At 44.8% G+C, this 14,337-nt stretch overlaps 1 protein-coding gene across 3 annotated transcripts in view; it reads right to left on the reverse strand.

Moving 5' to 3' along the window:
* The window catches only part of nbeal1 (neurobeachin-like 1), a 33,628-nt gene that overhangs the window by 9,617 nt on the left and 9,674 nt on the right, over positions 1-14,337 (reverse strand). For 2 of the 3 annotated variants that reach the window (XM_029143054.3, XM_029143053.3), the window contains exons 6-31: positions 14,198-14,325; positions 14,026-14,108; positions 12,895-12,980; positions 12,110-12,557; positions 11,873-11,979; positions 11,397-11,483; positions 9,393-9,476; positions 8,848-8,946; positions 8,190-8,761; positions 7,947-8,079; positions 7,746-7,865; positions 7,289-7,598; positions 7,068-7,153; positions 6,851-6,940; positions 6,570-6,747; positions 6,351-6,484; positions 5,291-5,450; positions 4,637-4,739; positions 4,403-4,562; positions 3,376-3,534; positions 3,011-3,170; positions 2,583-2,671; positions 1,685-2,287; positions 861-1,036; positions 482-770; positions 94-402 (exon numbers count right to left, since the gene is read on the reverse strand). In XM_029143054.3, the coding sequence (XP_028998887.1) occupies positions 94-402; positions 482-770; positions 861-1,036; positions 1,685-2,287; positions 2,583-2,671; positions 3,011-3,170; positions 3,376-3,534; positions 4,403-4,562; positions 4,637-4,739; positions 5,291-5,450; positions 6,351-6,484; positions 6,570-6,747; positions 6,851-6,940; positions 7,068-7,153; positions 7,289-7,598; positions 7,746-7,865; positions 7,947-8,079; positions 8,190-8,761; positions 8,848-8,946; positions 9,393-9,476; positions 11,397-11,483; positions 11,873-11,979; positions 12,110-12,557; positions 12,895-12,980; positions 14,026-14,108; positions 14,198-14,325 (4,953 nt within the window). The remainder of the gene's footprint in view (positions 1-93; positions 403-481; positions 771-860; positions 1,037-1,684; positions 2,288-2,582; positions 2,672-3,010; positions 3,171-3,375; positions 3,535-4,402; positions 4,563-4,636; positions 4,740-5,290; positions 5,451-6,350; positions 6,485-6,569; positions 6,748-6,850; positions 6,941-7,067; positions 7,154-7,288; positions 7,599-7,745; positions 7,866-7,946; positions 8,080-8,189; positions 8,762-8,847; positions 8,947-9,392; positions 9,477-11,396; positions 11,484-11,872; positions 11,980-12,109; positions 12,558-12,894; positions 12,981-14,025; positions 14,109-14,197; positions 14,326-14,337) is intronic. The other variant, XM_055513224.1, reaches the window with a different exon arrangement.

The following is a 14,337-nucleotide window of genomic DNA, read 5'->3' on the forward strand; positions in this document are numbered from 1 at the left end:
AGAAGAAAAAAAAAGAGAATTCCATTAAAATTTACTCTTTGTACTTTCTGGCACACAAAACAGATTTTAATATGATTAGTGCTTATTTCATACGTATTTGTCGAGGTAGACGCGCCACTCAGGTGTGTTGCAATACAGCTGGAAATCCTCAAAGAAGGACGGGCTGCCGTTGGTGTCGGGGAGCTGAGGGAGGTGCAGCTCCATGTACAGGAGCCGGTGGACTTTTGAGAGCAGCGTTCGCAGCAGAGGGACCAGGAAGGAGTAGGTTTCCTCAGTTTGCTCCTGGATGGAGCGCTGCAGGATGCCCTCCACCTTTCCTAGCAAGTAGCAGGCTTCATCCTGGCTGGACACTTCTTTGGTCTGTAGGATGCCATTCAGCTTGGCAGTGGCCATGGCACACACCTGGGACAGAGGTCACAGGTTACTGTTCATGTAAAAGTGGACATAACAGAAATGGCAGATGATCTAGAGAAAAGCTCACCTGAGGGTCCTTCTGAGCCATGAAGCCCAGCAGCAGTCGCAGTCCAACCTGGGAGAGCTGGAACCACTGGGTGCCAGCAGAGTACCACACCATGAGGCTGTCCATCAGCGTCACGGTCTCTTCCAGCACCTTCTCTGTCCACAGGGCTGGATTAACCAGACCCTCTGCCTGCAGGAAGTCTTGGACCATGTGTAACAACCGCACCGCGTTCTCTGTGTGTTGTGGCAATGTGGCAGCCGAGGCCTCCCTGTTATCGCTGACCGCCCACTCCAACATTCGTTCCATTAGGCTAAAGAGCAAAAAGTCAAAAAAATCATTACATACTGTGGATTCTGGGGGCGTCACTAAACACTCTGCAGATTTAAAACAAGGGGCTAACCTGAGTTTGATTTGGTCTACGGGGAGAAGCAGCTCATTGGCAGTTCCCAGCTTAGTGAGAGCTGAGAAGACCTGGCCACGCTCCAGCCACGCCGAGTCATCAGAACCTTCAACGCCTCGCCACATCACACACAGCAGGATCTCCAGCAGCATGCTGCACAGTTCCTCCTCTGCCCGCTAGGAGGTGACAGCACAAGAAAGGATCAGACAGTGGCAATGTCATCCTTAGTTTAAAGGAATATTCCTATATCCATCTGGTGTACTGTAACAGCATGCAGAAAGACATAAATGTGACAGGAATAGTTCAATCCCTATGTTGTCTACTATGTGGGTATTTAATTCTAATTTTAGCTTCATCCCAGCATTTAGTATTTTTTGTATGATCTACCTTTTCATAAAGTGTTTTTTTCCCACTACAGCTTTAAAAATGGAACATGTGATGGCAAAACAAAAGACCAGGTGTCTTTCTTCCATCTCTGCCCACCAGTGACAAAAGGCAGTATGGGGTAGATGAAAGTCAGCGCTGGGCTTCCTGATGTGGAAGTGACATTTCACACAATGAGTCAGAAGCTCTGGCAGCTTAGTAGCATTGAGGAGCAGCTGCTGGCATTATGAGGCGTTATGAGATACTACTTAAGTATTTATTGTAGGTGACTCAAAAAATAACAGCAAAATATTTAACCATTTATTTGCTGTAGACACGGTTACACTAAGACTTTGGTATTTAATAAAAAAACATCCAAAGTATGTAAAGAATGAAGTAAAAACAAACGCAATTGGAATGGTGCCTACAGCTTTTTTCCAGCCTCGTGACCCCCATCTCACCTCTGCATTATTGAAAGATTCTCCCAGTGAGATGTTGTCACTGAGCAGGAAGCTGTCTTCTGTCATGGAGGAGTTGGCATCTCGATCCACAGAGGTTCCTGGGAAAGGCTTTGAGCTTTCCAGGGGTGATGGTGTGCTGGGAACGCTCCCAGGCGTTTGGCTGCCGCTCTCCACACCATCATACGCCTGCAGATGGGACAGATCCAGCGTCAGGCCCCCAGATTTTCCCACCACCCATGGCTTGCTATGGAGCTGGGGCTCGGTGGAGGTAGAGGAAGACGGCGTATCCAGCAGCGAGATGACATCACCGTTCTCCAGGCTGTCTACAGAGCGAGTATCCCCTATGCTAAGTCTGTCATCCTCTAGACGGTCGAGGCGGCCAGCGCTGCCGGCCCGAGCCCTTCTCTCCAGAGGCAGCTCCAAGCGGTTAGTGCTGCTGCAACTGGACTTGTTGAGGTCCAAGCTGCAGGTGCTAACAGTGTCTGCATTTCGCAGCAAGGACCCCTCTCCGTGGAGGTACAGCCGCATTAGGGTGTCCTGCCAACACTGCTGCTTTGAGATCTGGGCGGCAGCATCCTGTTGGGACTGTAGCAGCTGGTACACCTGAGGACAGAGACAAGAAATATTCATTTAATTTTAATTATGCCTGTGAAAAACCAAAAAGCATGATGAATATGCAAGAACGAAAGCAAAAACCTTACACAAAAATGTGTTATAGTCTGATACGCAAAAACAATAAAATGTAATAAAAAGTAAAAATGTCAAATGAGGTAAGTCATGTTTGTTAAGGGCATTCTAAACATGTTGAAGCTAAGATTTAAAAGAAAATGGATCTAGGGATCCTGGCGAGATGAAACAAACAGCTGGTAATAAACACCATACAGGCTTGTTTCCTCACCCTCTTGCAGACGATGAGGCGTACGCTGGGCCCAGCTCTGTGAGTGAGCTGTACCAGAGCCATCAGGTCCTTGTAGTTCACCACTTGATCTGCAGATTTCAGAGAGATTTGTTGTTGTTGATGTTGTGAGCTCATTAAGGACTGATCGGTTCATTAATAAGAAGAAGCGCATGTAAAGGCAAAGAAAGAACGGGTAAGAATACAAACATAGATATAATAATAATAATTTTTTCATATGTCAGTACTCTCTTTGGTAAGAAAAAAAACTACAGTAGTTTACGCCAGACATCAATGTAGGTGGACAGCTGACGCAATTCTGACTAGGCCAAGTCCAGCTACTGCAGCAAGTTTACATAAACAAAGATCCTCTATATCTCATAACAGAAACAGTTATGATAGCTGTTATAAAGCAAGACGCAAACACAGACCTGTGTGGAGAACCTGGTTGAGGAGACAGCGGATCAGGGTTGGAGTGATGTGAAGTTCAGAGAAGAGCAGTGATAAGCCGGAATAACCCGCCTCCCTCAGCCGCAACCGCTGCTTGTTCTTCTCATAGACGCGGTCACAGCGGAGCATGCGCTCAAACAACTGCATGGGAGAGAAACACAGAAAATGAATCATTGCTTTTAGATTCATTGATGTTTCCCTGACATGAAAAAGCCCAGATCTTATTATGACAGGGATAATTATTTTAATGATAGCGGCTGTGAAAGGAATCCACTAATGATGTCAGGATGACGCACTGTACTGGAGAAGAGATGTTGTGCTTCAGGCTTATTCTGCTGTAACCCACCTTGAAGACCAGTTCTCGGAGTCGGTCTGAGTGTTTGTTATTTAGCAGGAGAGCGTAGCAGGAGTCGGCCGCACCTGGCTCAAACAGGAGTAGGAAGAGCTGGTCCCTGGCGGGACTGCTCTGAAGAAGGCTGAGCAACAGCTCCAGCAGCCCACACAGCTGCAACACAAACATTAGACATTAGCGACCATCATTATATCAAGTCAACTAAAAGAAAACTATTCGTAAGCCAGAGTAAACAGCACCCTGTTTCTTTTCAACTAATGTAAAACAAAAAAGCAAGAGTTATAGAGACAATACATGTAATGTAATTATGTATGATACTTATTTTGTTTTTTAACACATTTAAAAGTGTGGCATTAGAATTTCAGAAAAGATTTCACATGGATAAAATGGAGGACTATGCGATTATACTGTATATGACAGTATGAGACTGATGAGTGAGTGTGGGAATATAATATTCCCACTGTATCTCCACATAACAGCATTTTTATAATGCAGGAGGATATGCAAAGTGACAGATGATATGCAAAGTAAAAGATGAAAATAAAACAAGACTAGTGTAACAAGGACTGCAGCAGAGCAAAACAGACAGTCAGTGCTGGAGGAAAACCAAGTACCGAATTAGATAATTTCAGCGAAATGCTGTTGAAATTCGCTTACACAGGGAAAAAATATTTAAAAATAATGTAGAGTAAGGGAATAGGAAAATGATGCCAGGAAATGAACTGGAGAGCTTCCTGTGCTGGTGTCAACGCAGTAAACATCATAAGCAAACAAAAGATCCGCTTGTAAAAGGTTGTTAGATGATGGTTTGACACGTGCACCGGCAGGACTGAATATTTTGTTTATAGTCCTGTAATGTAATGTTATTTCTGATTTATTCTTCCCTGTTCAAGACATTCTTTTTTGATAGATGACAACGTCAGTTGGATAAAAACAAGGGTGTGGAGGGCAATAATAATTTTATATAATTATTATTAATTAATAAACTGTGTTTTGCAGCACCCACCCATCACCCTCTCACCTGATCCTCATCTCCGATGGCAGCGATGTATCCCAGAATGCTTTGCATCTCCTCCTGTGACATGCCCTTGCTGATGTAGTACTTGACAAGTCCATTCAGGGAGGCCCGGATTGTACGGACGTCATCTTCATTCAGGTCACTCTCCTTATTACTGTTCTTCCTGCAGGGCAGGTAATGGCAGCGTTAAACAGAGTTTACAGTATGGGGATGAAGATTTGATAAATGGAGTCTCACCCGTAGTAGAGGCGTATGATGTCCAACAGAAACTGAACTCCATATTTTTTCCGGAATTGTTTCCTGTTGTCTTTGATGACGGTGGACATGTACTGGATGTGACCTTCATAAGAGGGAAATAAGGAGGTACAAGTCTGAGCTGGTACCAGTCTTAATGGCACATACACTATTGCAGCATCACACCCAGCAACACAAGAAAAAAAGGTATAATTAGGCTCTAAAAGCATTTACAGCATCACTGCATCACTCCTACTTCTTATTTGCTAAATATATGTTTATTTGTTGTTTGTTTATTCTGTTATGAGACTTGATGACACTAATCAACCTATGCCTATACCAACCTTCCCAAAGTATCCACTATGTCACATTTATAACAAACAGAGAAGTTTAATATGTGTAAGGCTATTACAATATGTGAAACAAATGGGTACACATATTTGCCTACAATGCCTGGCATAATATAATAACAGTCCATTATCAAAATATTAACTTATAAAACACAACCTAAAAAAAACAAACATGAAAACAAGCTTGTTAGTAATTCATCATTTTAAATAGTATATAACTTTCTGATCTTACATGTGTATCTAAAATTAGTTGAACTATGATATATTACAGATATTCTCTAGCACAAAACATAAACTTCAATCTCACCAATGCGCAGAGGAAAATCTCCTTTGTTCCAGATGTTGAAATTGAACAGCAGATGTGTGTGAATCTGCTGCAGCAGAGCCTGGTTCTTCTCATATGTCACCTGCTCTATCAGCAGTTGCACAGCAACCAGCACGCTGACATCCACGTGACCCGCCGGCAGCTAAACATAAAAAGCAGGATGTTGGTATGAGTTCACGTTTTAATTTGTTCAGTTACATGCACATTTACCAACAGAAAGAGGAATAAAACAGATACTCTGCACACAAGAATGAGGTTTTATAGCAGACAAATACACCCTCAACCCCAGAAACAGGTAACAAACACGTTTGAACAGGGAAGCCCATTAGTGGTTTATTTGGACATTTACCATTTACAGGGAGTGGTTACTTAGCCTAGAGCAGCCATTACCACATTTAAGACATTTGCTTTTATCTTGGTCTCTGTGGCGGCTTTAAGTTTCCCATGGTGTAAATACTGATTCTGAGGCATTTCCAGCTCCACAATGAACAAATAAATAAAACAACTTAGATCAGACAAAAGATAGAAGCAGTCAGAGGAAGGGAACAGAGCTGTGTATGATGAAAAAAAATGGAGGATGTAAAAGCCCTAATAGCAAAAACAAACAGACACAGACCTGCAGACAAACACAAAAGCTCAATACAAACAGACCCTACTCTATAAATATAAGCTATGGTGGAAACTACCAGTGTGACTTATTACCCGGTGAGGCCTTGAAGTTGCTCTGCTTTAAGGTCACTGCAGAGAGGTGTGCAGTTTATGTTTGGTGTATAAACATGTGTTATGGAAAATCTCTGACTGCTTTGAAAGGTCATATTTCAGTTTTTGACTGTTGTACAGCTAAACCCTTGTCTTCAGACATGCTTTACATAATGTAGTAGAAAGTACAATTACTGCACAACATTGCATTTGTTTGTTTATGCAACAGGAAGTACAGTACATATAAAGGTGGCAATAGTCCGCATTTAAGGGGCTTTTCTCCTGTTGGACCGTGACTGACAAGATAATATCAGTTTTGTGTAAATCAGATTCAAGCACAAACCTTCTGAAGTAGGGCCCCGAGTGTGCCGATGCAGTGCGAATGGAGCAGATTCTCCTGGTTGATTTGGTGTCTCTGCAGGAAATGCTTCAGCACCAGCAGGAAGGTGGCCGCCAGATTTTTCTCTAGGCGAGCCTCTGAAAGAGAAGACAGAACAATTAAGAGCAAATAGAAACCAAGACATAAAAGAATGCTGGTATGTGGGTTGAGAAAGAAACTAACCTGAAGCCCTGTTGGATGGGAGAATGACCCAGTCTCCATCGGCTGGAGTGGTCACATCAGGCGTGATGAAATCAGACCCTGGTGCAGGATCAGTAGCCTGTTGATCCGGGGTCAGCAGGGTTAACTGCTCCAGTACAGGTAAAAGCACCGGCAGGCCGCCCACGCAGTTCACTACATCCTGCCACAGATAAAGAATAAGAGAAAACACACGATAAATATCATAGTAACACGATGAAAAATCGTGCTCATGTGTGACAACATGAACTGGATGTTCCACCCACCTTGACATCCCAGTTGATAACTTTGTTCCCAGTAAGACGTCCGTGCAACATGTTTGGAGAGAGATCTAGACAGATGGGGTTCCTACATGCCTGTGAACAAAATAACCATGTTTAGCTGACACAGTACTGTACAGTATTAATAGTAGTATTAATAGCAAAGTGGGATGTGTGGTTTTAAAACTCGAAGACATGGTTGAAATCGCAATGCTTCATTCACCTTAGGCGAGTAGTGAAGCAGCAATTTAGTAGAAAGGTCTCCAAGATCTGATTCCTGGGCTTTAAATGGAGAGATGCAGTTTGGACCTGCGTAGAAAAACCAAAAGGCAGCATTTGCATGAGAACAAAAACTTTTTATTACTTGCTCTATGGTATATATTTTCACAGTATACACAGAATTTTCAGTCCATTTTACCATTTTGTCAGTCTCATCCCTCTTACCAGCGCTGCAGATGGCTTTTATGTGGTTGGGCTGCAGAGGTTCATGAAACACCATGACACTTCCCAGCTGGCCCTGCAGGGACGTGGGACTTCCCCACTCGCTGTCCTGGGTTCCTGCTGAGATCAGCTTAGTCACAGACTCTGGCTTTCCCCCCAGCAGCCCCCCCCAGGTGTGGGGCGACAGGATGCCACCCAGTGAAGAGCGAGTAGTGGGTGTGGTGGTTGAAGAGAAGGGAGGGTCTGGGATCTGGGAGGGCGGGGGCGTGGTGGTCCTGTGGCCCGCTGAGCCGATGCAACATGAGGTGAACGGCTGCGGGTGAAGACACAGAGTGGGATAATTCATGATGTGCATAACGCCTTTCACTGATAAGTACAGTTGACAAAACATATTACTGGTTACAGATCCTTGAATTCAGATTTATGATGAGTCATGATGCTAAGTGAATTCAGGCCTCACCTCTGTCATGGTGGCATACTTGAGGGGGGCCGACAGTTTTTGCTGTCCATCGACATAAATGTAGACGAGACTCTGTCCAAATGGCCGTTTTCCTGGCACATGCACCACACCAATGCTGTGCTGGAGAAACAAATACACACAGAACTTTGAACCAGCAACTCAGAGGCGCATCTGAAAATCTAAATTTTAAACCTAACTCACCCAGAGAGAGTCACAGAAGCAGTAGTCAGGCAGCATGACCGTGACATACTCTTTCTTGGTGCATACAGCCACCACCAACACACCCTCTGAGCTGATGAACGCCTCAAACCCAGTCCCTCCTGGCGTGAAGAAACTGTAGGAGATACAGCTGATTCACAAAACGTTTACATCAAAAAGTATCTGACTCTGCAAAACTGAAATGAGGGAGTCTAAAAGAACAGGTGAGTGAGTCTTTTCTCACACCTGTAGAGCTGCTTCCTCTTGTCCTTGCTGACAGAACCCAACTGGTCTTGGTCCAGCGACAACCAGGCGAGGAAGCTGAAAGCAGAGCCCGGCCACCGCTGCACTGTTGGGACCACAATACCAGCCATGCTAGGTAACAGGTCAAAGTACTGCATGGCGCTCTCCAGGCCCTGTTTGCGCACCATGGCCAGGAGAGCCCTCAGGGTGGGACCCACGTAGTGGTGCGCTTGGCCGGTCTCCAGAGGCCTGAGAAGCCGCAAAAGGCCCAGCAGCTCCGTGGCGCTCAAGGACTGAGAGCCCAGTGAGCCCACCAAGCCCAGCAGGCTCTCAGCGCAAGCTCGGTGCAGCTGCTGGTGCTGCTCCAAGGCAGCCAGCACGCGCACCACCATGGCGGCGTTAACGCAGGTGGCGCGGGTCTGCCGGTTGAGGCAGCTGAGGCGGCGGAGCCAGTCAGCTGTAAAAAGCTGCAGTTCTGATGAGCCCATATCTGGAAGCCACTGAACCAGCAGCAGCAAGGGCTCCACATTACTGATGCCCAGGAGCCCGACAGAGGTGTGTTCTCCCTCCACCGCCTACAGAGAGAGAAAAAGGGAAAAAAATCACTATACAGTAAAAACTATCATGTGACCACATATAGTGGCTCTGCTTACAACCTCACCATGTTCATAAGCTCTTTGAGAAGGTGTCGAGATGGTTGGCCGAGGGAGACCAGGACCTCATACAGGTGATTATAACCAATCCTCTCCTTGAAAACCTCCTTTAGGTCAAATGAAAAAATGTACATGTTATGCCATGGCAATATTAAACCTTATCCATCTTACATATGACAAACAACACTTTAGTAATTATTTTCAATTTATAAAAGTATCCAGTACACACATCTTTATATCTTTCAGTCAGTGGTGTTTTGAATGCCCTAAAGGAAAGCTTCAGGGAAGACAATGCAGACATGATTATGGATTAGCTCCAAGGATACGGTAACTGCTGATTCCTGTTTCAAACATGTGTAACTGCATTCCTGACGCCTACATTACTGAACCTTTCAAAAACCTGGATAACCTTTGTTTTTTCTTTTTTTCGTACCTCCCTCAAAGTGAACTTTCATTTTTGTCATTTAGTCAGTGGTGTTTGAAAATGTAGTTTTACAGTTCAGCGAGAGTGAAGCTGGAGGTTTTAGAGACAATTCCTTCATGCACCGGTTACCTTTGCAGCCGGTGATTTGTGCATCACCGTTGTCAGGGCTTTGATGGTTGCTACAGCTAGGGAGTCGAGTCGTCCTTGAAACACCTGCAGGATAGTTACACGGGTTAGGTTTTCACTACAACCTGTCATCCGGCACGTAGTATCCGATGACCTATGACAAGTCAAATCATCTTATTTCACGTGAACAGACAAGCATGCACACAAATAAACAAAACTTCAAATACAGGTTTGAATATTAAGTGATAATGATCAACTTATTTTTTGACTTTGAAAACTCCTTGTTTTCCTCTTAGCAGAATAGCAAGGAGGCTTCAGAGGATGCCTTGGAGTTTGATTCAATTAGGGTGTGAGTAAATCATTGAGGGTTAGAACCTAGTGTGCCACTGCAATACAAGCTGGCATCAAAGCTTGCACTGCAGGCAGTATTGTGAAAGAAAACTGGTTGTCTTTCTGCTCGAGGTGAAGACGTCTTTAAAAGGCACGAAGATGCGACACGAGCAGGAAGCTCTCATGACTTTTTGTCCAAAAACAAAAACACCCACCTCGACACACAAACAACCACAAATAAGTGCCTCACACCTTCACCTCCAAACACAGACACGCACACAAAGCATGCAGCCCATTAAACAGAAGCCAACCGTGAAAAACAAACACAAACACATCTCCATCCAGCTCAGTCCTGCTCACCCTGTCACGGGACACTAAACCAACTGTTTAATTAATGTGCAGCTGTAGACTGCTTGGTCCTACAAAGAGTCTTAGACCAGCTGGAGAGGGACGGTGCAAAAAAAAAAAATTAAATGCTGAAATCATTGTCAAAGAGTCCAGATAACTTCAAACCACTGAACTCTCTGAAAACACACATTAGCATTCAGGCCGACAGCATTCCAATGGAACCCATAGTGTACCGCGAAAAACCCGGACAATGTGGAGGGAAGGTGGTCAAAGGGAGTAAAGAGACCGGAGGAGGTGTGAGGAAATGAAAAGTGTCCAAAAAATAATTTAAATGACATAGCTTTGAAAAAGGCAAACGGGTCACTCCACAGCAAGGACACTGTAAACTGGTGTTGACAATGTTAGCTTTTGTGTCTCACTAACACTAACTAAAGCTCCTTCTTGGAGGTACTGTATAGTAAGTCTGAAAATAAAAGCTTGACGCCTACAATCCCACCAAGCAGGCTGCAGCATCTGCTGCTGTATCATGTTACAGCTCTATAACAAAGACACAATAGACACACAATAGTGTGTCTTCATGCAGGTTTGTCCACCTGTATTCCCCTAATTCAGATCAATAGGGAGATTATCTCTTACAAAAGACAGCACTGTGAGCAGGGTTAGAGGTAGAACGTCGAGTTGAATAATACCTTTCTGTGCACATGAGATGATTCCATGAAAGAGCTCTGACTTGTAGCTGTCATAGAATTATTCAAAGCGAGTCCTTAGATATATCAGATGGGTTCTATGAGTGGTCCTACACATGGTAATAACAACCCTATACACATTTCCAGATACTAAATGACTTGTGATGAAGGTACAAATGTTCTGAAAAGTACAAGTCAGAGATCAACGCTCCAAGTCAAGAAATTGTGTGAAAAGGCATATTTTGTGACATTCAGATAGAACTAGGCCACGTTATGAAACTCACATGCAGCTTCTCTCACTGTAATTATTACTTAGATTATGTTTGAACCTGTGGCAGTGAGGTGTCACACAAATACAGTGTACAACTGTAAAAATCTGTCAAATAAACGTATAACTACTAATAATAGGTTGGCTGTCAGCATTAACAGTTCAACGGCTCACTAAGTGGATTACATTAAACCTGATCCAATTACAAATTATTATCTGGGGCAAAGCTGCAAGTGAGCCACAACTGTCTTGCTGTGGAGTGGCCACCTGGTGAGGTGGAGGTGAAGGGACTTGTCGGCGGCAGCAGCAGGTGGGGGCAAGTTGGCAGATGATGAGAGGGTCAGGTAAGGGAGGGGGGGACTTTCTCTGTGGTACCTGAGTGTCCCTCTCTCCTGTCAGTAACCTGTTGTTGGTTATATCTTTCTGGTCCTTGTCTGCCGCCGTGCACCTAGCATTAACCAGCTGACACAAACAACAGGCAACATGTCAACACAGCATGTGGGGAGGCTGAGGAAGAAAATGAGGACACGCTTGAGGTGTGGGGCAGTGTGGGGAAGGTAAGGTAGTAGTGGAGGAGGGGGTGAGAGGTTAAAAGCCATGACCCTCGGCAGGGGTCACAGTGCAAAGGCGTGTTGGAGATACAGCCTTGTTTTTGGAAAGGTAAACATGCAAGGTGATCTCCCTCACTAACATTTAACAAAGTACAGAAAAGTTCTACATCTAAAGTCTTGAAATGTCTATACAGAAGTAATGTTCAATTTGGCCCAATTTACTAACTATCAATCACCGGATTCAGCCACTCACATTCGTGTCATGTTCATGTGTGGCTATGTTCAGGCCTGCGCTGTTACCTTGCTGTTCTGTAGAAGTCGTGTCAGATGCTCAAAACAGTTACTATTGAGGAAGATGGCTTGAAGAACTGGCCTGTCTGAGCACAGGAACATGTCCCTGATAGTGTCTGAGAGAAGCAGGAGAGATCGAGAGAGACAAATGGATGCAGGGATGAGTTCCAGGAGATTGCTATTCATTGTATGCAAGTTATAATTTAAAAAAAATCGCCCTAATAAACATCTTTATTAAGTCCATACCTAGCATGTTTACTTGCAACGCCACGAATCGGCTCTCCCAATGACGACCCAGTGACGGTACTCGGGCCTTGCCTTGCTGTTGCTGTTGTTGTTGCTGTTGTTGTTGCTGCTGCTGCTGCTGCTGCTGCTGCTGCTGCTGCTGCTGCTGCTGCTGCTGCTGCTGCTGCTGCTGTCTGGCGGCAACGACAGCCGCAGGGTCCGAGTTGAGCAGCTTGAAGTAGTTTTCCAGCACCGAGGCAATTTCCACTTGCCGCTGGTCGGAGCTGGAGGCCAGGAGGCGCTGCACAACCTCCCGCAAACAGCCCAGAGTCAGCAGTGCCTTACGATCTGGCGCCTCACTGTCCCAGTCCTCACCCTCATCTGAAGGGCAGCTACCCATGGAGCAGTCAGCCAGAACCTGCATCAACACCTCCATGGTGGCTGGAGAAATGGCAAGCAGAGCATTCCTCTGCCAGGGACAAAGTGAGGAAAGGTGATAAGAACGAAAGGCACATAGGGGATGTTTTTTCTCTATAAAATGGTAGATTATTTGTTTATATATATCAGATTACATTTCAAGCCTAATTAGATCTTGGACCCAAATGCTACATTCTTTGATTAAACTGAATGATATTCATGTGTCCTAGGAAACAAAGATTGGAAGCCTGGATCCTCAGCTTTAATTAGATCGAACAAACATGGTGGTAAGTTTAAACACTTTAACACCACAGCAGATATCAACTAAATAAAACCTGTGACCTGGCGGTTAAAGGACTCTTTGACCTTCAGTTCAAGCGGAGACTTGCCTGATCACCAGCTACTATGGCTCCAAACAGGTGCAACAGGCAGCACTTCAGGCTATCCTTCAGGTGCTCACTCTCCTGGAAGCACTCTGCCACAGGGACAAACAAACCCAAGTCTGTTAGTCTGATCGGTTCAAATGCAAATATTGCACAAGCACAAAATGACACTCGAACTGTTGAAGGTCTTGAATTTGTATAAGCCACAGACACACCATTATACATTACACACAAAAAGATATGTGTGAAAATTTATTGAGATCTTATTAGGTATACATGACAGCCCTGCCAATAAACTCTGGGTCATGGTGGTCCCAGTTATCCATTCACTCATGTGTCAACACGTCAGAGTAAAGAGAAAGAATCTGACAACTGGGCTTCATGATGTTCCTTTCATTTACCTGACCTCAGTGATGGCACTATTTAAGTCTACTTATATTAAATTACTTGAAGTAGACATGAATTCTTTTTATGAGATGACTTACTCATCTCCCTCTCTCACACACACACACACACACACACACACACACACACACACACACACACACACACACACACACACACACACACACACACACACACACACACACACACACACACACACACACACACACACACACACACACACACACACACACACACACACACACACACACACACACAGAGCTAGGTTCGGTCTCGGGTGTTATCTTTGGTGCCAAACCACAGCAGCCACAGAGCTGAGGGGAGTATTTGTTCAAAATGTCCGCCAGCGTCGCCGAAGTGACGTGACAGACACCATTCGCTATCGGCTCATCGCGACGCCTGGCAAACAGAGCATAGACACAAAGAGAAGATTCAACTGCACCCAGGGAGGGAAGGGGAGGAGGAAGTGAGAGAACGAGCGAGAGTGACGGCATGGAAGCTCTTAGAAAGATGGAGGAGAGGAGCTTTTGTACTGGGCTCACAAGTTGGCTTTTTTATGATGTACCGTAGAGAATGATTTCCTAACTGACACGAAAAAGGTCGTCAGGGGAGTCATAAAAGCTTTGCAAATAAGCTAGAAAGTCACAAACTTATGTTCATTTGATATTTGTTGTTGTTGTTTTTTAATTTATGAAAAAGGAAAAAGAAGTGGGAGGGAAAAATGAGACTTACGGTAAAAGAAGGGAACAAACTCAACCGTGAGTGGAGCTGCCTTGTACTTCTGTCTGCTCCTCTCCACTGTACCCAGCTGATCCCTGGGAAACACACACAGTACAGTGAGGGCATGTAAGGAACTATAAAGAGCGATTAGAGCAAGCAAAGTAAACCGTCTGGATGTTGTTACCCGCAGGTCCGATGCCTCCAGTTGTGGTACGGGTCGTAGAGGCTCTCACAGAAAGCCAGTGCATGACGGACAAACTCCTCCGCCTGGCTCTGGTCTGCCATCTCCTTTTCTTTGGTCTTGCTCTTTAGCTGTAACAAGGC

Source organism: Betta splendens, chromosome 2, assembly GCF_900634795.4.
Source record: "Betta splendens chromosome 2, fBetSpl5.4, whole genome shotgun sequence".
Taxonomy (NCBI): domain Eukaryota; kingdom Metazoa; phylum Chordata; class Actinopteri; order Anabantiformes; family Osphronemidae; genus Betta; species Betta splendens.